The sequence below is a fragment of the Rana temporaria genome, chromosome 8 (assembly GCF_905171775.1).
Source record: "Rana temporaria chromosome 8, aRanTem1.1, whole genome shotgun sequence".
Classification (NCBI taxonomy): domain Eukaryota; kingdom Metazoa; phylum Chordata; class Amphibia; order Anura; family Ranidae; genus Rana; species Rana temporaria.
The window spans coordinates 142253387-142278120 of record NC_053496.1 but is presented as its reverse complement, the minus strand read 5'-3'; the positions used below and the strand labels follow the sequence as shown (position 1 = coordinate 142278120).

At 44.6% G+C, this 24734-nt stretch overlaps 1 protein-coding gene across 2 annotated transcripts in view; it reads left to right on the top strand.

Moving 5' to 3' along the window:
• The window catches only part of SERPING1 (serpin family G member 1), a 194094-nt gene that overhangs the window by 155773 nt on the left and 13587 nt on the right, over positions 1-24734 (top strand). For both annotated transcript variants that reach the window (XM_040320796.1, XM_040320797.1), the window contains exons 5-6: positions 969-1111; positions 24107-24329. In XM_040320796.1, the coding sequence (XP_040176730.1) occupies positions 969-1111; positions 24107-24329 (366 nt within the window). The remainder of the gene's footprint in view (positions 1-968; positions 1112-24106; positions 24330-24734) is intronic.

Below are 24734 nucleotides of genomic sequence, written 5' to 3'. Positions count from 1 at the left end.
TGACGTCACTGGCGTGCGCGCGGGAGATTTAAAATCGGCAAGGTCCAGCGGCTGCCGGATCTTTCGCCATGGATTCCCCCTGCGCATGCAATTAGCGGCGCATTGCGAGGGGAATATCTCCTAAACCGTACAGGTTTAGGAGATATTCTTTATACCTACAGGTGAGCCGTATTATAGGCTTGCCTGTAGGTAAAAGTGAAAAATAAGGGTTTACAACCACTTTAATCGAAGGATGCACCGTACACCGAAAGGCTTGAAATTGTCGCCTATCGGATCTGAAAGTTCTAAAGAAGCCAAGCTAAAGAGATCCGGGTGCTGAATCCTGTGGCAGGGGATTCCGGACCAAAGTGTCTTATCTACAAAGGAAGGTCTGTGGCAGAGACTGTACTTTGGTTCGTGCGCCATCCCGGCTGCTAGGTCAGTGAGAGGGACCTATACGGGTGAGCAATACCCACTTTGGCTAGAGTGGTGACGGGGACGGTTAGCTGGAAACAGGAGTGTTTCCTTACTTTAATTATGCACCTGAACCTATCTACCTACCCTTCCACCCCTCATCCTTCTTATCTTCTAAAGTTCTCCCAAATAAATCCAAGAAAAAGGAGTGTATTGTGTGGACATTGAAATTCTTCAGACTCTCTCTCTCTCTTCACCCTGGACAGCGAGAACACAGAGGTAACGTGCCACCCAAAAATATAACCAGCAGCTCCTGCTAGGGTAGTGCTACACATTTTTATATATATATATATATATATATATATATATATATATATATATATATATATATATATATATATATATATATACATACAATATATATTTATATATATATATATATATATATATATATATATATATATAGTTTATGCAGTCTGTGTCTCTGTGCCTTTACAATGAATCTAAATGAAAATTGTAGAAGATATTGATGTTTTTGGTGTTTTTATTGTTTGTTTGTTTTTTGTTTTTAACAGGAAAATGGTTATCCCACTTTGATCCAAGCCTTACAAACAATGAAAACTTTCACCGCTCATCTTCAGTTTCAGTTAAAGTTCCTACAATGAATGCCCATAAATATCCTCTGCAGATCTTTAAGGATACATATTTGAAAGCCCAGGTATAAATGGATGCAGTGATAATAAATGTACATGAGCTAATAATATATTAGCAGATCCAATTTAAACATTCTCAAACCTGCCTAGACTTTATGTTCTCTTTCATTAATTTGCTGAAAGAGCTACATAGTGTTCCTTGAGAAGAGCTAATATGATGAATGTAAATATGATTTCTCTTATTTGGCTGTATTTATTATATAAACCAGTGCCTCTGGGTCTAATTAGACATTAAGGAGTAGTTTGCATGTGTCTTCCCACAAATCCTTAAAGGAGTTGTAAAGTCTCTAGGTTTTTCACCTTAATGCATTCTATGCACTAAGGTGAAAAACTTCCTGTGCTGCAGCAGCCCCCCAGAGCCCCCCTTTTTTTTACCTGAACCCGATCATTCCAGCGTCAAGGAAGCTCCAGTGCTGTCTTGAGTTCTCATTGGATAGATTGATAACAGCAGGAGCCATTGGCTCCCACTGCTGTCAATCAAATCCAGTGACATGGGAGTCAGGGGGCGGGGCCAAGTCCTGCTGTCTGTATCAATGGAGGCAGAAGCAGGACTCGGGAGCGCTCCTGCAAGGTGCCTTCATGGAAGGGCACTTTATGAAGAGGATGGGCCAGGAGCGCCCCTGGGGGACCCCAGAAAAGGAGGATGGAGGCCACTCTGTGCAAAACACTTGCACAGAGCAGGTAAGTATAACATGTTTGTAATTAAAAAAATAAACCTTTACAATCACTTTAAGAAATAAGAACAGTAGAATCTGAATTAGAATTTTAGTGTAAGGTTGGCTGTTTTTATTTCCCAAAAAGCAACATTTGTGAAAGAGTATATCAATCATCTAGGAGTACAGCAATCATTTTAAGAAAATACGTTTAAAGCAGAACTAGCAATTAAAAGAAAAGGCAGGGAAAAAAAGCGCACAGTTCTTTATGAGTCATTTCCGACAGCAGAACACCCCCTCCCCCGCTTCTCAACTTTAATCTTTAATGTGACATGTCACTGTCGGCAGCAAAAAAAACAACCATTCCCACCCACCCCCCCCCCCCCCCCCCCCCCCCCCCGCACACGCTTCCCAACTTTAATGTGACATGTCATTTTGCTTAGGGCCCCAGGGAGGTCAGGATCTGCACTGGTTAGGTATGTTCTTGATTCTGAAGTTCCAGCCAAATAGAGGGCATCCACAAACTAGAACAATTACAAAAAAAAAAAAAAGAAGTGTGTGCAGATCTCATGCAAAAAAAGTATGTCCTTTATTATGTAAAAACAGAGTGAAAACATGTTTCCACATATTCACATCAGACCAGAGGTGAACAGTCCAGCAGTAGCCTACATACCATAGCCAGTGGTGGAACTTATGCTTACACACTACTAAAAAAAAGGCATTGCCTATGAGTAGTCCTAGCTGGTATAAAACCCCTCTTTGCTATAGGCAAGCCAGTTATTTCTTCCTAGTGTTTCAGACGTAAGGACCTAGTTCCTTGCTGAGACCTGTGGTTTCATAGTCTTTTTTTTCTATTTCCTGGATTTTTTTTCCTGCAGAGATATTCAATCAACAGCTGGGCTGGACGATGGGCTGCATAATATAGGTGCAGTGGTCATCGCAGTGCAGCCAATAAGTGCATGCAAAGCTTCAGCTAAGTGCTGGGTTGGCTGCCACAAGCCCCGTCCTGGAGAGTTAAACATCTTTTCGGAGAACATGATCGTTCACCGGAGTCTGTGTCACAGCCCTACTTTGAACAACAGCCCCCCCCCCCCTTCGATGGAGAGGAGGATCTGTCAGTGAAGCGTCACTCGCTCTCCATGGGACTGGTATCCCTCCTCCCTCTTTTTAGGGCGTGGGTGGTCCATGGGATGGTCAGCCCTGCAGGGTTCCCTTCCTTCATTTCAGGCTTTCCCTACTACTTGGTGGCTACCCTTTTCTTCCCCCTTCATCCCCAGGGCTGTGCTCCCTTTACTGGATGGCTCACCGTGCAGTGGTTGGGGCTGGGGATCTCCCTCCTTTCCTCCTGGTCCACACAGGGTTAACTGGCTGCTGGAGGGTGGGCACAGTGCCATGGATTCTGTCCATGGAGGGTTAACAGCTGCAGAGCAGGGAAGCCTGATATTTCCTGCAGTCTTTAATGTTTGTCACTGGGAGAGGGGGGGGCGAGAGCAGTATTTGCTTTATTGTGCACCCTGGTACCTGCAGCAACTCAGCGGGCACCTTTCCTTCTCGGTTGTGCCAGCTTGGGTCCGATTGACTTTGCCTGGCAGTTCCTAGTGGCCATTGTTCTATGGTCCTGTGGCAGCCACTTTTGGGTGGCCTCATATAGGCTGTGTGCACCAGCCTTCTGTAGACGAGGATTGCCACAGCCATGTTCTTGGAATCCCCTGGCGGCGCCCATCTTACTCTCCTCTGCATTTCCCTGCTTGCTATTAGGCGGTTCTTCCTTTGTTCCTGGTGGTCTGCACGTGGCACCTATTGCTCTTGTGGTGGCACCCAGTGCTCTTGTGGTGTGGCGGCATCCAGTCTCTCCCTGCTGTGCCTAATCCTGAGTGGTGGTGAGTCCTCCTAGGGTATATCTCTTCTCTGTGCGGCGGTCTGTTTTTTTTCTGGTGGGCTTCCCTGGTGGTGCCTCTCTGGTGGGTGCTTTTTTTCTACTAATAGAGTTGCAGGATCGCACTATTCAAACTGACCCTCTTCTGGAGGCCTTTTTGGAGGTCTTTTTGGAGAAAGTCTGGACTAAATCATAAAGAATCTCACTCGGGGGAGATTACTTTCCTTCCACAGTCCAAGAAGGGGATGGAACCTCATTGAAAATGCGGTCCTTCGTCAAAGCTTTTTCATCCCTCTACATCTTCTGCCAAAGGAACCAAGCTTTTCAAGCCCCCCTCTAGAGGCATACCAAACCTGCAAATAAGTCCTCCTTGGCATGAAGGCTTGCCCCCACCCATCTCCAGGGTGAGGGTCATCTTTGCTGGTTTTCAGACCCGTGGACCTTACTGCTTTTTACAACAGATGGGTCCACAAACTGATTTCGTCCAGTTACAAATTAGAATTTTGTTCTTGTCCACCAGAGAGGTTCTTTCCTTCCAATCTTCGTCTTTCTGCATCTTTCCTGCAGGCTCTCTACGAGGCTGTACAAGACCTGCTGTTTCAGGGGGTGATTGCTCCAGTTTTGGTTTTGGAAAGGTTTCGGGGGGTTTTACCCCAACCTGTTTACACTAACCAAGAAGGAAGGAAGGAAGAAGTTTGCTTGATTTTAGACCTCAAGGCTAATTGCTAAGTGAATCCATCCGGTCTGAGGTGGCCTCCCTTCATCAGGAGAATTTCCTTGCCTCAATAGACATCAAGGATACGTACCCACACATTTCAGTTTGCACCAGGCACCAATGTTTCCTATATTTTGCAATAGGGGAGGCACATTATCGAAACCTCAGAGATAGATGTGAGCATGGCTGAGTTTACTATCACCAGATCAATTTCTGGACAAAGTACCGTGGATTTTGGAAAAGCAAGGAAATTGTTTATCAAAAGGATTTCGGTGTCTCCAAAAATCAATCCATCCCACCTCAGTCATTAATCAGAACAGAGAGGTCTCTCTCCCAGGAGTGAGATCCCTTGGACCCAGGTGCTTATCTATACATGAATTCAACCAACAGTTAAAATCTCCCACTATCAGCAACAGGAGGTCCGGCTTCCCCTTGAGGTAGGCCAGGAGGAGTCAGAGCGCCAGCACAGTGAAAGGCTGGGGGTCTGTAAATACAAGCCAAAATACACTGCAAAACTCCAATACGACAATATAAAAAATCAAAACATCCCTCAGAGTCAACATTAACATATATTCCTGTTAATCCAAGAAGCCATGCACCAATACACTCACCCCCTGAGAAAATTAGGTGTGAGTGGAGTGGTAAGCCCATCCCACCCAAGGATATCGCAAGCAGCTCTTAGTGTCCACCGTCAAATGAGTTTCCTAAAAACAAAAAATGTCAGGGTGAAACTTTTTAAGGCAAGTAAGAAACATTGTTTGCTTAAGAGGGGTGCTTAAGCCTCTAATATTCCATGAAATCACAGGGATTTCTATCATGGTGCGTGTACACTTAGCAATAAAGACAGGCACATATTTTTCATGATAGTACATTGGGCACTATGGCAGCACAAAGCAGTGTGGTGGCAACCAGAGCAGATAATGTTTTGAATGAGCAAATTTCCATAATTACTCCACATATTACTCAGCCCCTGACATAGGGCTTCGTACCATAATAGAGAACAATACGGCACAGCCATGCCAACTCTTACAACCAGGCCTGTGATAAGCCTCATATAGTCCATACAATTGCCAAAACAATCAAATAAGAAAAGAATCCCCCCCCCCATAAACTAGTAGTGAAGTCACAGTGTAATTCCTAGTGCGTGTAACAATATCATGTCTCCCAGCAAAATAAAATGGAAAGCTGTGACTAAGCACTAGATTTACTTTGAAACGCGTCAGCTGCCCAGGTTTTTGTTTTGTTTGCTGTGACTTTAGTGCTGTTCCTAATTCAATAAAGGCAACCATTGTTCAGAGTGCAGCTGTCCAGAAACATCCTTTTGTTCCTGTCTTGCAAAATAGAATGGACCTGGAAAGGATAAGCCAGAAAAAAAAAGCCCTCCAAGTGACTTTGGACCAGCCATGCGTGAAGAAAAAAGAATTTCACACAGATCATTCACCTGCATCATCATCCCGGTGATGGCGTAGTGCTTGCTTTTTATGATTCAGCCATGCAGAGGTCTCCATGGCAGATTTAAAGAAGTGCACCTGCCCACCGGCCATGACACGTAGTTTTGCAGGGTACAGCATAGCATAGGAGAGTTGCAAATTACACAGGCGTCTCTTTACATCAGCAAACTTAGCACAGTGTCTCTGTACCTCTGCAGAGAAATCAGGAAAGAAAGACACTCTAGTGCCATTGTATTGAATGGTAGCATGTTCCCTATCTCGACAGTGCAGAAGGCGAGCCAATATTGGTCTTGGGGGGGGTCCCCGAGCGGAGCGGCTGACCCGGAGTGTGGTGAGCCCTTTCAATGGTGAAAAAAGGGGAGAAAGCCTCCTTACCGAACAAATATTGAAGCCAGCTGTCTACGAAGGTGGTGGGATCTCTACCCCCTGTTTTTTCAGGCAGCCCCACAATTTGATTGTTATTTTAGCATAGATGGTTCTCCATGTCTTCTGCCTTGTTGTTGGTTTCATGTGCCAGCTGATTAGCAGTCCGGGCCTCTCTAGCCAAAGGTGGTAGTTTATCGTCAATATCACTGACTCTGCTTTCCACAGCAGTCATCCTTTCCCAGATCTTTTGGAGATCCTGACACAGCAGCAACGCCTCCTCTTGGAGGCCCCCAAATTGATCTTTTAATGTATTGACTGAAGCCGTGCACATATGCACTGCCCTCAGTATTTATGCTAATGTAGGCTGCTCTTGCTCATCCTGTACAGAATAAGAAATTAGGGAAGTCTGAGAGTCTGTGTCATCATCATCATCAGCATGGCTGCTCAGCGTGGCTTCCTCAGCCTGCCCCCCTTGTGCATGCTGACCATCAGACCCAGCACTCTCAGCAGCCTCCCCACTGTAAGTCTCAGCAAGCCGCAGTTTTGGGGTATAATATTGCATGTCTCTTTTCTGATCCTTATCCTGGCTTTTCAGGATTTTCTTGCTGCTCCCATCCTCGAGCTTCTCTGCAGCCAGTGGAGTGCGCTGGGCCAGGGGCTTCATCCTTCCCTTTTGCGGGTCATCTCTTTCGTGCAGAGGGCCAGCGGCTGGAGCGGGAGATACAGCAGTCAGCTGTGGAGCCCGAAACAGGGGCTATAACGATACTGGGGGAGGATCACTGGATGGATCAGGTACAGAACTGTAAGAGATGCGTCCTCTCACATGCCGGTCTTGGCCATGCCCCCTGTAGGAGAGGCACATTATCAGTTTGTGGCAATGCCCTTCGGGTCTCACCTCTGCTCCTCCAATTTTCATCAAGGTGCCAACTCTGGTTCTAGCCTTTCTGAGACAATAGGGGATTGCCACGATTGGCTTTCTGAATGACCTGCTTTTAAGGGCAGAGACTCACTCAGCCCTAATGGACAATGTGAAGATCACGCTCCGTTTAGGTGGATCCATCCGCGGTCACTCCGATTTTGGTCCTTCTTCAATGGGGCACATTGAGAGGTGCTTTACATGTGCTTTGCAGGTGCTATAGCGCCTGTAAGGATCCTCAGTGTGAAAGTAGCCTAATGCCTCATACACACGGCAGGACTTTCTGAGAAAAAAAGTCAGACAGGCTTTTTTTTCTCTGAAAGTCCGGCCGTGTGTAGCCTCCATCTGTCTTTTTTTGTCGGAAGTCCGACGGACCTTAGTTAGAGAACCTGTTCTCTTTCTTTTCGACGGACTCACGGTGGACTTTTGCATTATCAAAAGTCCGACCGTGTGTACAATGCAGATTTCTTCTTTCCCCCGTTATGGCACATTTTAACAGGGTGATTAGTTTTTCCTGGGTGTTTCAGCATCAGGCATTAGCATCTTAAGTTTGTAAGGTGGCTACATGGTCATCTGTGAATACTTTTACTAAGCTTTCTAAAGGTGTATATGTTTGCAAATTCAGATGCTTCTTTTATCCATAAAGTTTTGCAGGTGGCAGTTCCTTTTGAGTGTTTTGTTCTTTTTTGAAAACATGTTTGCTGTTTTGACTCCTCCCCCCCCCCCCGTAGGCTCTAATAGGCTTCAAATAGGGTGGCCTCAGACCACAGAGTGCTTGGAACCCATCCAGGTGTGTTAGAAAAGCAAATTAATATTTGCTTTTCTAACACTGAACTGCCTTTCTGCCAGTCAGGAAGTGTGGGTCTGATACCCATCACGCAATTGGCCGAAAGGACAGGCGTTCCTATAGGCAGGGCCAATCCGCCCTATAGGCTCACTATGCAAGCCGCTTAGAGCCCCGCAAAGCTGCGGAGGGCCCCCCAAATTACTAGAGGCCCCACCTGGTGAGAAGTCATTTTCGGCCCCTCACCCCACTTCTCAACTCGCTGGCAGCATGGGAGAAGAGGTAAGAAGTCAGCACCCCTGCTTCTCACTTTAATGTAAGATGTCATTTTCGACAGCAGAACACCCCCACCCCCCGCTTCTCAACCATGTGACATGTCATTTTGCTTAGGGCCCCAGGGAGGTCAGGATCGGCACTGCCTATAGGACACCTAGCTGGAGGAAAGAAGAGACACAGCTCACCGCCCCCTGACCCATAGCTTGCTGCTGCCAGTCCCACATGTCACCTGCTGCCTGACCCGCCACCAAGATGGGGTAAGTGCCGGTCAGACAACGAGCATCGTTGCTGGTTAAATGCTGCCACTGGTGTATACTGTATGATCAATGTGTGCCCTCTGCATGACTTTTATTCATATGCCCCATCTGAGGCCAACCACAGCAGTTTACTATTCCGGTACTAAGGTGCAAAGGTGTGTGTAAGGGGGACACTGATGGAAGGTGACACTGGGGGCTCTGCCGCAGGGTGGCACACTGGGGGGCCTTGCTGTAGGGTGACACACTGGGGGTGTCAGGACCTGGGCTTGAACCTGGGACCTCTTCTGTGTCTGGCATTGACTCTTCCCACTGAGCTATCTGGGATGCTGCACAGCACCCTGCCTGATCTGCTGGACAAACCTGCCTTGTGTCTTGATTGCTGTTGAACTTGAACCCCTTGCTCCTCCCATAGTACATAGTTAGTCAGGTTGAAAAAAGACACAAGTCCATCCAGTTCAACCACAAAAAATAAAAAAACAAAATAAAAAACACAGTAAAATCCTATACACCCGACAAAAAAACCCCAGCAGAGCATGATCCAATTTGCTACAGCAGGGGAAAAAAATCCTTCCTGATCCCCCGAGAGGCAATCGGATTTACCCTGGATCAACTTTACCTACAAATCTTAGTACTCAGTTATATTCTGTACATTTAGGAAAGAATCCAGGCCTTTCTTAAAGTAATCTACTGAGCTGGCCAGAACCACCTCTGGAGGGAGTCTGTTCCACATTTTCACAGCTCTTACTGTGAAAAAACCTTTCCGTATTTGGAGGTGAAATCTCTTTTCCTCTAGACGTAAAGAGTGCCCCCTTGTCCTTAGTGTTGACCGTAAAGTGAATAACTCAACACCAAGTTCACTGTATGGACCTCTTATATATTTGTACATGTTGATCATATCCCCCCTAATTCTCCTCTTCTCAAGAGTGAATAAATTCAGTTCCTCTAATCTTTCCTCATAGCTGAGCTCCTCCATGCCTCTTATCAGTTTGGTTGCCCTTCTCTGCACTTTCTCCAGTTCTCCAATGTCCTTTTTGAGAACTGGTGCCCAAAACTGAACTGCATATTCCAGATGAGGTCTTACTAATGATTTGTACAGGGGCAAAATGATATCTCTGTCTCTGGAGTCCATACCTCTCTTAATACAAGAAAGGACTTTGCTCGCTTTGGAAACCGCAGCTTGGCATTGCATGCTATTACTGAGCTTATGATCAACTAAAACCCCCAGATCCTTCTCCACTACAGATCCCCCCAGTTGTACTCCCCCTAGTATGTATGATGCATGCATATTCCTAGCCCCCAAGTGCATAACTTTACATTTATCTACATTAAACCTCATCTGCCACTTAGTCGCCCAATTAGACAGAGCATTGAGGTCGGCTTGTAAATTGGAGACATCCTGCAAGGACGTTATTCCACTGCATAGCTTGGTGTCATCTGCAAAGACAGAAATGTTACTTTTGATCTCAGACCCAATATCATTTATAAATATATTGAAAAGTAAGGGTCCCAGCACTGAACCTTGGGGTACACCACTGATAACCTTGGACCATTCAGAGTAAGAATCATTAACCATGACTCTCTGAATTCTGTCTTTCAGCCAGTTTTCTATCCATTTACAAACTGATATATCCAATCCTGTAGACCTTACCTTACACATGAGCCGTGTGTGCGGAACTGTATCGAACGCTTTTGCAAAATCCAAATATATCACGTCCACAGCCACGCCTCTGTCCAGGGTTTTACTTACCTCTTCATAAAAGGAAATCAGGTTTGTCTATATAAGCCTTGTCTCAGCACTTCCTCTTTGCCAGGTTATTGTGCCTTCTCAGCCAGTGCTTTGCTCTTGGCTTCCCTGCTGCAATCTGTATATTGCTACCACTCGTGATTGACCCTTGGCTTGTTCTTTGACTACTCTACTGCCTGATCCCAACCTGCAACCACTCGTGATTGACCTTTTGGCTTGTTTACTGACCACGCTGCTGTTTAATCCTTATCTGCTTATCCGCTACTGGACCCCGGCTTGCTCACACCCTGGTGGGGCAAACCCGAGGACCGTGACCTGGTACTAGCTCGCAGCTAAATCCATCTCCACCATCAGGAGCTCTTTTGAACACCAGTTGGTACATAGACTCCGCACCTCAGGTGAGCCTGTGTCATCTGCCAGAAGTGACTGCCTGTATACCTGTCCTGCAACTGCTATAGCAGCTGGTCTTCAAGCCCGAAGCCTGATCGTGACAGGGGGGCTCTGCCATAGGGTGGCACACTGGGGGGCTCTGCCGTAGGGTGGCACACTGGGGGACTCTGCCATAGGGTGGCACACTGGGGGGCTCTGTCGTAGGGTGGCACACTGGGGGGTTCTGCCATAGGGTGGCACACTGGGGGGCTCTGCCGTAAGGTGTTACTCTGGGGGCTCTGCCGTAGGGTGGCACACTGGGTGGGCTCTCCTGTAGTGTGGCACTCTGTGAACCATGATTTATAGGGATAATGTTGGGACTTTGGTGTAGGGAGGACTCTGATGTGAGCGTGGCACTCATCCTGACTGCTGTACTCTATATGTTTTTTTTTGTTACTTACTCATGACCCACATACTCTGTAAATAGAACCGAGTTTCTTTTCTGCCTAGTGTCCTACTCAGAGAAAGGAATTTTACAGAGAGTAACAAAAAAACAGTTTTTTTTAATATGTTTAAAACAAGACATTTAATATTACGAATATTTTTGAATGACAGCAGTAAATTCCCTAAGTACATATTTATGTTCCAGGCGTATAATTAGAAGTGACTTTCCTTTCTCTAGCCACTCTCTACACTACAGCTACATAATACATTTGAATTACCAAAGAGTTATTATTCATTTGTTGCAAGTATGTGGGATTGTTAATTCTATATGTCCGAGTTATTACAATGGAGTACATTCCAGATGCACAGCAGAGTTCCTCCATGGCAATTGCTGTACATGGAGAGCTAGCAATCCAGAAACAACTGAAGAAGACGACAAGGCATAGGATAAGGTGCAAAAAATGGCGCTGCAAGCGAGAGCATTTTTCCCATATAGATCTCCTGCATGGGTTAATAGAGGAGAACAATCGTGATGATTTTAGAAATAATCTGCGAATGACTGATGATTGCTTCCAGCAAATACTGTCTGCTGTGACCCCTCTCATTTAAAAAAAAAAAAAAAACACCCTACTGTGGCGCTCTATATGTGCTGAACAAAGTAACTACGCTTTCTGGCCACAGTAGGGTGTAGCCTTCAGAATTTGAAGTGTACACAAGCTCTGGGACAAATAATACTGGAGATCCACAGGGCTCTCATCAAAGTTTTACAGGATGAATATATCAAGGTACAGTGCAGTGGTTTATACTGATTTATGTATGAAATAACTACCGTGCATACATACATACAGTATATGTATTTTTCATGCTACTATATACCTGAACACATGAATATCAAAAAATGGTCAAAAAACAAAGATTACGCATTTGCATAATTCATCTTGCACCCCAGCATTGTTTACCAACCTTTCTTCAGTCAAGACACCCTTGTTTCAGTTTCGAAGGCACCCCAGTCTAATGCCCTGTTTACACGACCAGTTTTTCCGTCAGAAAAAAAAAACGATGGTTTTCCAGACGGGATTCCTGTCAAGCCTGCCTTGCATACACACAGTCACACAAAAGTCCGGTAAACTTTTCACTGGCAAGAACGCAGTGACGTAAAAGACTACGACGAGTCGAGAAAATTAATTTCTATGCTTCTGAGCATGCGTTGATTTGTTTCCGAGCATGCACGTTTATTTTTTTTCCTGTGGGAAAAGCATACAGACGACCTTTTTTATTTATTTTTTTCTGCTAGGATTTTTTCCTGGTAGGAAAAAAGACATCCTGCTCTCTTCTTTTTTCCGGCAGTTTTCCCATCAGAAAAACGGCGAGGGAGCATACACATGGCTGGGATTCCCATCCAAAAGCTCTCATCGCAGTTTTTCTGACGGGAAAACTGGACGTGTGTACAGGGCATAAGGCTTGGTTCACATTACTGTTTGTCAAGGAACGCATGAAAAATCACATCTCTTCCGACACACAAATAAACTTCCTGTTCTTTAGCCAATGTGCTGGGGTGCCATTAATTCTTAATTGGCAAACACAGTACATTTTCGGTGCTGCACAGATGTAAACCAAGGACATACTCACACATGAGGTTGGGCGGCAGTAAAACCATTGTGTTTTTACTACTCCCTCTACTCCCCCTTTAGCTGTAGAGGCAGCCACCAGGGTTGTGTGCACGCTGTTGCCAGAAGTATACCCCTAAATAATGGGGCTGTGTTGCACCTGCCCTGCAACCGTGCTCATTGCACTCGGTTGTGGCATGGTGATACTGAATTCAAGGGGTTGAAACGGGCATATCGCCTCTGCACCACCTGTAAAATTTCTATGAGAATCAATACAAGCATGGATCACTTTTCAGAGGAGCATCAGTCCCTGCCACCATTGTGAATGAGCCGAAACAAAGTAGTTCTGGTCATACAGGATTAGGAGTCAAGATTAAAGTTAATGTACAGATGTACATACACAGACGCATATAAGCATACAGTATATGCACACACAAATACATATACTGCTGAACAGGAACTCACACAAGACAGTTGGTTTAAGAAGGGTAGCAAAAGTATAAATCTGGCGGCCTTATCAGTAGGCAAACTCAAAGCTTCCCTGTGACTCTTACCGCCATCATGTTGTGCAAGTCTGGATGTCGCTTGCAACACCTGGGGACCGCCATGTCGCCTGTAACACCTGGGAACCATCTGGGTACCTCCATGTCACCAACATCTGGGCACCTCCATGCCAGTACAGAGTGAGTGAGTGAGTGAGTGAGTGAGTGAGTGAGTAACTTGTATAGCGCAGCAAATGCGAACTTAATCGCCTCAAGGCGCTTGGCATCCAGAGTTGTACAGGTCTTCAGAAGAGATGGGTCTTTAGCTTTTTCCTGAATGCCCGATGGTTTTCTTCCAAGCGGATGGTCGTGGGTAGAGCATTCCAGAGCCGTGGTCCTTGGACCGAGAATCTTCGTTCTCCTTTCGATTTGTAGCGGGATTTAGGAATTTGGAGAAGGTTTTGGTTGGTTGACCGGAGCACGCGCTTGGTGACGTACGGTTTTATTTTCTCGCTTAAGTATTGAGGAGCTTTTCCCTGTGTACATTTGTGGGTGAGGCAGAGTGTCTTGAATGTCACCCGGTCCTGCACGGACAGCCAGTGGAGGGACCTCAAGACTGGGGAGAGCAGGCTGTCTTGGACACTGTCCCTGCCTATCACCTCTGGGATCTGGTTTTGTTAGCCTCACTGGTGCAGAGCACGGATTCCATCTCTGTTGGTGGTGTCAGTGACCTCTTTCACATGTCTCTTCTCAGCATCTCCTCTGCCTCCAACAGATCTTCACCAGCAGAGGCAGCCAGGAACTCCACACCCTGCTACCAGCACCCCTATCTGCCCGGACTCCCCGATCATCCAGACACCTCCTCCACCACTACAAGAGGGATTCAGAAGTCTCTGGAGTGGTAGAAATGGGCTCACAGGACAGGTACTCCTGATGGGCTCACAGGAGTGGTAGAAATGGGCTCACAGGACAGGTACTCCTGATGGGCTCACAGGACACCCTGCTACCAGCACCCCTATCTGCCCGATCATCCAGACACCTCCTCCACCACTACAAGAGGGATTCAGAAGTCTCTGGAGTGGTAGAAATGGGCTCACAGGACAGGTACTCCTGATGGGCTCTGGAGTGGTAGAAATGGGCTCACAGGACAGGTACTCCTGATGGGCTCACAGGACACCCTGCTACCAGCACCCCTATCTGCCCGGACTCCCCGATCATCCAGACACCTCCTCCACCACTACAAGAGGGATTCAGCCACCTCCTGGTTGGTGCAGAACAACACGCACTGGCAAAGCTGCAGCTTCTGGCTGTCATGATCAAGCTCCTGCTCTGTCAATGTACCGTTCGGCAGAGCAGTGGGAGTTAGGTGTGGTCTGAATGCCATTCTCGACAAGGATTCCACGGCAACCTTGACGACCTCAGATGGCACCCGGTTGAAAAAGGCTAATGTGTACCCTCATGATTAATGTGTATTGCTTTTGTAACAGTTGATCTGACTTCTATATCTATTTCCTTACAGTTTCCTGCCAACCCTGAAGAGTGGAGAGAAGTAGCAATAGACAGAAAACATGTCCGGATAGCACCACCACCAAATTCTAGGCTGTATAACTACAAGGTTTTTTTTTTTAGCACTATCCTACCTGTGGTTAGTGCAAATTATGAATTTATCTGAATTATTATACATATTGGGGAAAAAAGTCTGCAACTTTGACGGAGGTGTGATTGAACAGAGTTTTGCCAGCGTCTTCAGAATGGGGTCAGTTCACATGGAAGGCAGTGATAATGTTGATTGATGCACCAGGGAAATAATCAGCACAGAAATTGAAAACAGGGAAATGGCAGTCTATTAGAAATTTGTGCTAATCGTTTATGAGAGTGTGATAGCGTCTGAAGAATTCGCTGATGTATAGGCCAGGTTGGGAGGGACATTGGGGACAATGGAAACTGGTGCCTTTCCTAACTTCCTAACTGGGGCGGTGAGAGCTCCCCGCTGCTCTCATCGGTCAGGCTTGGCATTTGATATGCCTCTTCTGGAGTGGTAGAAATGGGCTCACAGGACAGGTACTCCTGATGGGCTCACAGGACAGGTATTCCTGATGGGCTCACGGGACAGGTACCCCTGATGGGATGACAGGTACCCCTGACGGGATGACAGGTACTCCTGACAGGATGACAGGTACTCTGATGAGATGATGTCAGGTCCTCTTTATTCAGGGGGCCATCTGGGCACAGTAGTAATAGCACATAGTAATCTGTATCCGTAACTCACTGTTCCGCTATCTCCTCCACACACTGGATCGGTGTGAGCCCTCGTGAACCTTGTGCACGATTGCCACACACAACAGCTGCGTGCACAACACGCTTCAAAGTGACCAGCTGTAATTGGACACAGCCAGGCACGTGGTAAAGAGCCAATTCATTGGCTCTTTATATAATAGGTAAATTCTGCGCTCACCCGATCACTTGACAAATATGTCATATAGCTGTGATGTACTCAAATCTAATGTGAGTGTTTGATCAGTTTCATGTGAAATGGCTGTGATGTACTCAAACCTAAAGGGGTTGTAAAGGAAACATTTTTTTTCATAATAAGCATCCTTTACCTGCAGAAATTCCTCTTTTCACTTCCTCATTGTTCGTTTTTGCTCAGAAGTTGCTCTATTTCTTCTCTATTCTGTTCACTTCCTGCTTGTCTGATTGTTACTCACCACCGTGAAGGGAGGCTTTACTGCGGTGGTCAGTGACGTGTTCGCACCCCTCCTGGGAACTACATCTGTGCGGCAGGATGCTCTCTACGTGTTAGGCCCCGTACACACCATAGAATCCATCCGCGGATAAATCCGAGCAAATGGGTTTCAGCGGATAGATCCTATGGTGTGTACACGCCAGCGGATCTGTTTCCGCGGATATTTCTCCCCTGGGATGGATTCCAGCAGATCGAATATTCGCTGACATACAGAAAAAATCCATCTGCTGGAGTCCATCCCAACGGATGGATCCGCTGGTCTGTATAGACTCACCGGATCCATCCGTCCGAAGGGATCCCCCGCATGCGTCGTAATGATTCGACGCATGCGTGGAATTCCTTATATGACAGCGTCGCGCACGTCGCCGCGTCATAATCGCGGCGACGGCGCGACACGTCATCGCCAGAGGATTTCGGCGCGGATTTCAATGCGATGGTGTGTACACTGCATCGCATGAAAATCCGCCGAAATCCTCGAGAGGATTTATCCGCGGAAACGGTCCGCTGGACCGTATTCGCGGATAAATTCTATCGTGTGTATGGGGCCTTAGAAACTTCAAGGAGGTGTGAATTACTGAGCGTGCCTCAATGCATTCTGGGAAATGTAGTTCTTACATGAATGAGCGCCGCAAACCAGGAAGTGAATGAGAGAACAGAAACTAGAACACCGGAGGTGATATAGATGAAGGAATTTAATAGGTATTTACTTGTTTTTTAACAGAATCATTACACTATTCTGTCTGTCTACCTTGCAGACATTAATTTTAGGCAAAAAAAAGTTTCCTTTACAACTCCTTAATGTGAGTGTTTCAACAATGTTGCAGCAATCTTAAAGAATTAATAATTAATACGGGCCAATGGAATACTATCGGCAGAGCTTTTTTTCTCAGAAAATAGGTGCAGGAACTTAACCACGACCTGTTCAGATCTCACAAACAGTAGAAGGGTCTTAAAGGGGCATTAAATACCAGAATTGCATTACATACAGAATGCAGAGTTCAGGGGGTTACAAAACTGTCACTTGTAAACACAGAAACCAGACTTCTGTGTTTACAGGTGATTGTGGTGAGCAGGCACCAAAGGGTCTGAGCCAGAAGTTCCCCCTGAAAAAAAGCCCTGACTATCGGAGACCTTCCTGATTTCAAATGGGACATGTCAGGGGTGTCCCCTATCTCCTCTCCTCTTCGCTCTGTCACTGGAACTTTTTCTATGCACGCTGCGTCAGAACCGGGACATCTCAGGAATACAAATAGGGAAGAATCAGTGTAAAATCTCAGCCTATTTGTTATATGTTTACCCTTACAGACCCATTGATTTCGATCCAGAACTTGATGAGGAAGTTTGAGAAATATGGTTCTCTTTTGAACCTTCATATCAATTTTAATAAGTCTGAAGCGATGGGGGTCAATGTATCACAAATATCGATAACACAGTTGAAACAAAATGTTAAGTTCAAATGGACCAATAGAGCCCTAACATACTTGGGTACACAACTCCCAATAAATGTTGATAGGATTTTCGAACGAAATCTCCCACCTTTATTGCAAAAGGTCAAAACGTTATTAGATAAATGGAATTTGTGTTTCCATACGTGACTAGGGTGCTGTAATATTATACTCCCCAAATTCCTTTATCTATTACAAGCACTACCAGTACATATCCCCTTGAATTATTTTAAACGAAGCCAGAGGTTAATTTTTGAGTTCATATGGGCACACAAAAATCCCCGGATACAGAGAAGACAATTAATGCTTACCAAGAAACAGGGAGGACTCGTGGTCCCAGATATATGGAAGTACCAATATGCAGTACATTTGAACAGAGTAATCGATTGGAATAGACATATTCACAAATAGTTAAGCCGGCGTATGAGTAGATACGCCGTCGTAACTCGGAATCTAAGCCGTTGTACATTTAAGTGTATTCTCTAATTGAGTTACACTTAAATGTAGCTAAGATACGACTGCCTGCGCCGTCGTATCTTAGCTGTCTAGTTCCGCTGGCCGCTAGGGGCGTGAATGCTGATTTATGCCTAGAATGCGTAAATCAGCGAGATACGCCGATTCACGAACGTACGCTTGCCCGTCGCAGTAAAGATACGCCGTTTACGTAAGGCGTTTTCAGGCGTAAAGTTAGTCCAACAAAAAGCTGGTCTAGCCAATGTTAAGTATGGACGTCGTTCCCGCGTCGAATTTTGAAATTTTTACGTTGTTTGCGTAAGTCGTCCGTGAATGGGGCTGGGCGTAATTTACGTTCACGTCGAAACCAATACGTCCTTGCGGCGTACATTGGAGCAATGCACACTGGAATATGTCCACGGAGGGCGCATGCGCCGTTCGTTAAAAACGTCAATCACGAGTCATTAACATAAAACACGCCCCCTTGTTCCTCATTTGAATTAGGCGCCCTTACGCCGGCCCATTTACGCTACACCACCGTAACTTAGGAGGCAAGTGCTTTGTGAATACAGCACTTGCCTCTCTAACTTACGGCGGCGTAGCGTATATGCCATACGCTACGCCTGCCTAACGTTGCACCCGCCTATGTGCATCTGGCTAATAGATACTAAGCTATGGGTATAAATTGAACAAGCACAATCATCAGTACCTTTGAATAGAGCACCATGGTGCTATGCTTCGCTTCCTAAAGAAGTGATTAAGAACCCGGTAATGGGCATTACAACTAGGATCTGTTCAACCCTGCTTCCTATGTTAGGCATAATACCTACGACTTCCCCTCTGTATCCGATAATAGGTAATCCCCTCTTTCCACCAGGATGTGAAGATAGGGCCTTTTGGCACTTAAGGAGTACAGATTGCACCCAGGTAGCCAGTTATATCCAAGCAGATGCATGGGTGACAATAACAGAGCTGATGGAACAAAAGAATATATTCTGAATAAAATTTTGGAATGCTTTACAGATAACCCACTTTCTCAGTATCAAAAGAAAGACAGCTTCAGATGTTCACACCGACCACCAGTCGTGCAGGGATCACTCAAACTGCACGGAGGTGTTTGTGTACTAGACTGGTGGTCGGTGTGAATATCTGAAGCTGTCTTTCTTTTGGTACAAGGCGAGTTTGACTCCCGTGATAGGAGTCCACCATTCCTGGTAAGGGGCCATCCAGCTATCTATATTACCCTCTTCTCCTGAACGGGGTGCAATATTGGAAGTGTTGAAGCTGAGCCATGGTCAAATGCATGATATCTGATAAGTGTGGATCATTTAACATTAGCGGGCTATCTGACAAGTGAATAGCGCTGCACTCTGGAGACTGCTGCACCTTTTGATAATTGTTAGATTTACAATAGCACCTTTGGATGCTTTTTATCCTTTGAATAATATTTGTGTTTTTTTAAACACTGTTACACACTGTTTTTGTGGGACTATATATATATATATATTATTTTTTTTCATAATAAAAGAATATTTCACCTTTTTTCTCCTTTTTTTTTTTTCCTTTATTTATTTTTTCACTAATTTATTACATTTGCTCTTTACTCTGATCGGGGAGGGGCTGTGTCCTGAGGGAAACGTCTGATCTCCGAAACGCCTCGCTGCGGGCCCACAGGGCACGCAGTAGCGACGAGAAACGGAGGATGTCATATGACGTCCACCCGGAAGGGAGAGAGTGTTCCTGCCGGCATCATATTACTATGGCCTGGTATGGAACTGCTGACCAAGTAAGACATATGTGAGTTCGCAAGGAGGGTGGGCATTACTGTCCATATGTCACACATACAATGGATATAAAAAGTCTACACACCCCTGTTAAAATGTTAGGTTTCTGTGATGTAAAACAAATGAGACAAAGATAAATCATTTCAGACCTTTTTCCACCTATAATGTGACCTATGAACTGTACAACTCAGTTGAACAACAATAGCAATCACATGATGAAGTTGTGATGATGAAACACGTAGGAATGTGGCTGTACGGCAACTTGTAGGATTTGTCTGATATCATGAGAGATGCTCTGGCTGAATCTACAGTGTGGTGAGACATTGCTTGCCGTTTGATGTTCACCTCCGCCTCAATGCTCTAGGTCACATCTTTTCAATGCTCATTATTTGTGTCAACTTTGTAACTGCATTTATTAAAGATTTTACAATAAATTGAATATGGTTTTAAAAATTGTTTCACTAGTGGAGCTTTCTTCTTATCTCCCCTGTATGTAAGTGTGCTAAACTTTGATAGTACCAGTTGGAGAGTTGTATATTAAAGTTATTAACCCTACACAGGTAACTGCTCTACTGCCAAACACACAAGTGTAAGGCAACTACCTTTTGTGAGTTCATTGCTGACAGGGAGAAGTGTCTGTTACACTCAGTGTTGTGTGAAGATCTCATCACTCTTTGGAGGATCGCTTACACTATTTTGGCATCTTTTTGCATCATTTGTGTGACTTTATAATGGACTTTCCTTTACTGACTTTTCATTTTCTACACTATTTTTCTGAGGTTCACTCTGTTGGCCTCAAGCATTTATTTTTCATTGTAACTAGAGTTGAGCGGACTCCTGGATGTTCGGGTTCGACTGAACTTGACCCCGAACCCCATTGAAGTCAATGGGGACCCAAACTTTTCAGTACTAAAATGTCTCTAAAAAACTAATGGAAAGAGCTAGAATGGCAGCAAAATGTTGGTAAGAGCATGGTAAGTACTCCGCAAACAGATGTGGATAGGGAAATAACTTAAAATAACATAAAATACATACAAATAAAAAATATGGAGGAAACACTGCAAACACTGGAGGAAACACTGCAAAATATATATTTTTGTCCTAAATGGGTGTTTTTTGAATAGAACAATAGAAGACCAGTATCTAAAGGGTGTATCTCACACATACAGATATGCAGGAAACGCACCAAAAAAAAATGTATTTTCCCTAAATATTTTTTTTTTTGAATAGCACAATAGAAAAACAGTATCTAAAGTGTGTATCTCACACGTACAGATATGCAGGAAACTCTGCAAACACTGGAGGAAAAACTGCAAAATATATTTGTGTTGCCCTAAATGGGTGTTTTTTGAATAGAACAATAGAAGAACAATAGCTAAAGTGTTTATCTCACACGTACAGATATGGAGGAAACACTGCAAACACTGGAGGAAACACTGCAATTTTTTTTTTTTGCCCTAAATGGATGTTTTTTGAATAGCACAATAGAAGAAAAGTATCTAATGCAGAGTATCTCACAGTAACATATGCAGTGCTGGTGTAATTTGATTTCTGAAGCAGTACTGACTCCTATATATTTCTCTCCCTACAAGCAAAAGCAGGAACTTTTCCCTAAAGTATCTAATGCAGAGTATCTCACAGGAACATATGCAGTGCTGGTGTAATTTGATTTCTGAAGCAGGACTGACTCCTATATATTTCTCTCCCTACAAGCAAAAGCAGGAACCTTTCCCTAAAGTATCTAATGCAGAGTATCTCACAGTAACATATGCAGTGCTGGTGTAATTTGATTTCTGAAGCAGGACTGACTCCTATATATTTCTCTCCCTACAAGCAAAACCAGGAACCTTTCCCTAAAGTATCTAATGCAGAGTGACTTGCTGTGCTATGTAGATCGCTGAGTAATTTGATTTCTGAAGCAGGACAGTCTGACTCCTATCTAATTCTCTCCCTCAGAGCAGCAGCCTTTCCCTGGCCTATCTAAAGCAGAGTGACGTGCTGTGCTATGTGCCTCTAGCTTATATAGAGGCTGGGTCACATGCTGGGTCACATGCTGCACTGGCCAATCACAGCCATGCCATTAGTAGGCATGGCTGTGATGGCTTCTAGGTCACACAAGTTAAACAAATGTTGATTGGCTGCCCTGCAGCGCGCCATTACATTGCTAAACCCGAACTTACAGTAAATTGTTCGGGTCCGGGTACCAAAAACCCAAAAGTTCGGTACGAACCCAAACTTTACAGTTCGGGTTCGCTCAACCCTAATTGTAACGTTGATGACTTTTCGTTATTTTCAATGAATTGATTTAGCATCTAGCATTGCTGTTTTCTTTTATATCTCAGTTTTAGTGATCATGTTTAACATTTTGTTTATTTTCTAAGCAGCTGCTTTTTGATTTTTTTTTTCTTTTGTTATTCTATTCATCAATTTTTTCCTATTTCTTTGGTGCAATGGTGAATGAGTGTTTCATTTAAATCACTTATTTTTCACATTTATCAGTTGAACAATAAACTGAAATCTTTTAGGTGGAGGGAAGAAAAAATAAAATAATATAGTTGCATAAGTGTGCACACCCTTAAACTAATACTTTTTCAAAGCCCCTTTTGATTTTATTACATCACTCAGTCTTTTTGAGTATGAGTCTATCAGCATGGCACATCTTGACTTGGCAATATTTGCCCACTCTTCTTTGCAAAAACACTTCAAATCTGTCAGATTGCAATGACATCTCCTGTGCACAGCCTTCTTCAGATCACCTCACAGATTTTCAATGGGATTCAGGTCTGGGCTCTGGTTGGGCCCTGGTTGGGCCATTCCAAAACTTTAATATTCTTTTGGTGAAGCCATTCCTTTGTTGTTTTGGATGTATGCTTTGGGTCGTTGTTACACTTCGGTTTGTCAATAAAGCAATATTGTTGTAACAAAACGTTGTCTGTAGTGCACGTACAAAAACCTTAATACCATAAATAAAAACATGTTTTTAGATTTTTACTCCAGGAGTTTGAAAATTCTAGAGAAATGCTTACATAATGTATTACAATTTAACTAAACCCATTCGATTTTAGTCAACTAAAATGACTAAAACTAAAACAATTTAGTTGACTAAAATACAACTAAAACTAAAATGCCATTTTAGACAAAATAATATGACTAAAACTAAATCAAAATAATGCCTCGTACACACGATCGGATTTTTCGACGATAATTTAGTGATGGCAGGGTTTTGTCTGATAATGCGACCATTTGTACGGTCCATCGGACAATTGTCGGAATTTCCGACAACAAATGTGGGATAGCATACTTTAAAATTTTCGTGATTCAGATCGTGTGCAACGTACCTTAGGTGTGAGCCTGACGTGTGGAGAGAAAGACTTCCCGTACAACCCCCGGCTCGGTGACCACTGGAGTGGGGACAGTGGTGGTAAGAGCATGGTGAGGTAAGGGTGCCTGTCTAAACCTCACTGCTTGAAGTAGTGGAGCCAAGTGGAAGCTGGAATGGCTGGTACAGGAAGCAGAGGATGCAGGTCAGCAGGTGCAGGTTTGCAGAGCAGCGGATGCAGGTCAGCAGATGCAGGTTTGCAGAGCAGAGGATGCAGGTCAGCAGATGCAGGTTTGCAGAGCAGAAGATACAGGTCAGCAGGTGCAAGTTTGCAGAGCAGAGGATGAAGGTCAGCAGATGCAGGTTTGCAGAGGATACAGGTCAGCAGGTGCAGGTTTGCAGAGGATACAGGTCAGCAGGTGCAGGTTTGCAGAGTCAGACAAGCCGGGTCATACACATCAAGGTAAACAGCATAAGTGGCAGGCAGAGAGTAGTCAGAGTCCAGGCTGGGTCTTGGCAACAGGTAGACAGGCAGATTACTGAGCAGGGTCAAACAAGCCAAGGTCAGGACTGGAGACAGAAGAATGGTCAGGAAGCTGGGTCAAACACAGGAACAGGATACAGGAACAGAATCAGGAAAAGAAGCAGATCACACTGCAAGGGGCAACATTTCTGGAGCGTCTTTTATAGGCTGTTGGGCGCCAAAGCGCGTCTAATGCGAGCGCGTGTGCACATCCGTGCGTAAAGTCAGCGATCCGCACATGCGCATAGGCGCACACCTTCTGAAGTGCCCAGTATGTTCCTGACATTGTGTGTACACAAGTCCTTCGGAAGTACAAATGCATGCTCAGAAGGGTGGCGCTAAAGAGCCGAAAAACCACGTAGTTTCTGTTTGTTAGCCAACAAAGTTTTGCTGTTTGTATGCAGAACAATTTCACAGGCCAACGCCCTTCGCACAAAATTCCACGGCTTTGTCTGCTGAAAATCAGATTGTGCGTACGAGGCATTAGATGTCAAAATTCAGTCAGAGTGCTCCTGATCATTTGACCACTGTGATAGTCAATCACAGTTAGTCACGTTATCTGAAAGTCTGTCTTTTCCCCTGCCTTGAAACCAAGTTAAAGTGCTGTGGCAGGCACGGAAAGGGGTTGTAACTTAAATATATTGTGCTTTTCCTTAAAAGGCAGTACTTGATTATGAGTCTAAAAAGACAGACCGCAATGATGACAATCAAGACACAAATGTTGTACATGCTGTTAAATGAAATTATTCTGTTTTATCACCTAATATGCCACTGTGTGTTGTCCATTCAGGTTGCTCGATTCCGTTTGTCAGGCAATTTCAGCCTTCTCATTCTCTTGCCTTTGGGACATGCAGAAGATGCTCTGAAAACTATGGAGAAACGTCTAAGTCAAGAAATTGTGAATCTGCTCATTAAACAGCTTGAGGAGGCGCCCATTCGAGCAGCATCTGTGTCTCTTCCTCAGATCAATATTGATACCAACGTTGGATTGAATGAAGCTTTAAGTTCACTTGGTGAGTGAAGACTTCAAGTTAGAGACTTAGGCAGCCCATACGTGATCATTTTAATTTTTTTTGTTCAACTAGTGAATGAAAAAATAAAAGACCCTATTTCCCTATCCACATCAAATGTGTCGATGGGGGAACCGGATAATTTTTTTTCATTCAACCCTCTAGTTGAACTAAAAAAATATTTTTCGATGTGGTATTGTATATTGACAGCAGAGAGCCTTCCCGTCCTTTAGAATACACTGATTGCTCAGAAAAAAACCGACATGCCAGCCTGTCCATACGACCAGGCTGGTCTTTGCTGAGCCTGCTGAATATCAATCCATGTATGACTGGCCTTATTTAAATAACTGGTGAGTTGTAATTATGTATGGCTGGCCTTATTTAAATAATGTGTGAGCTATAATTATG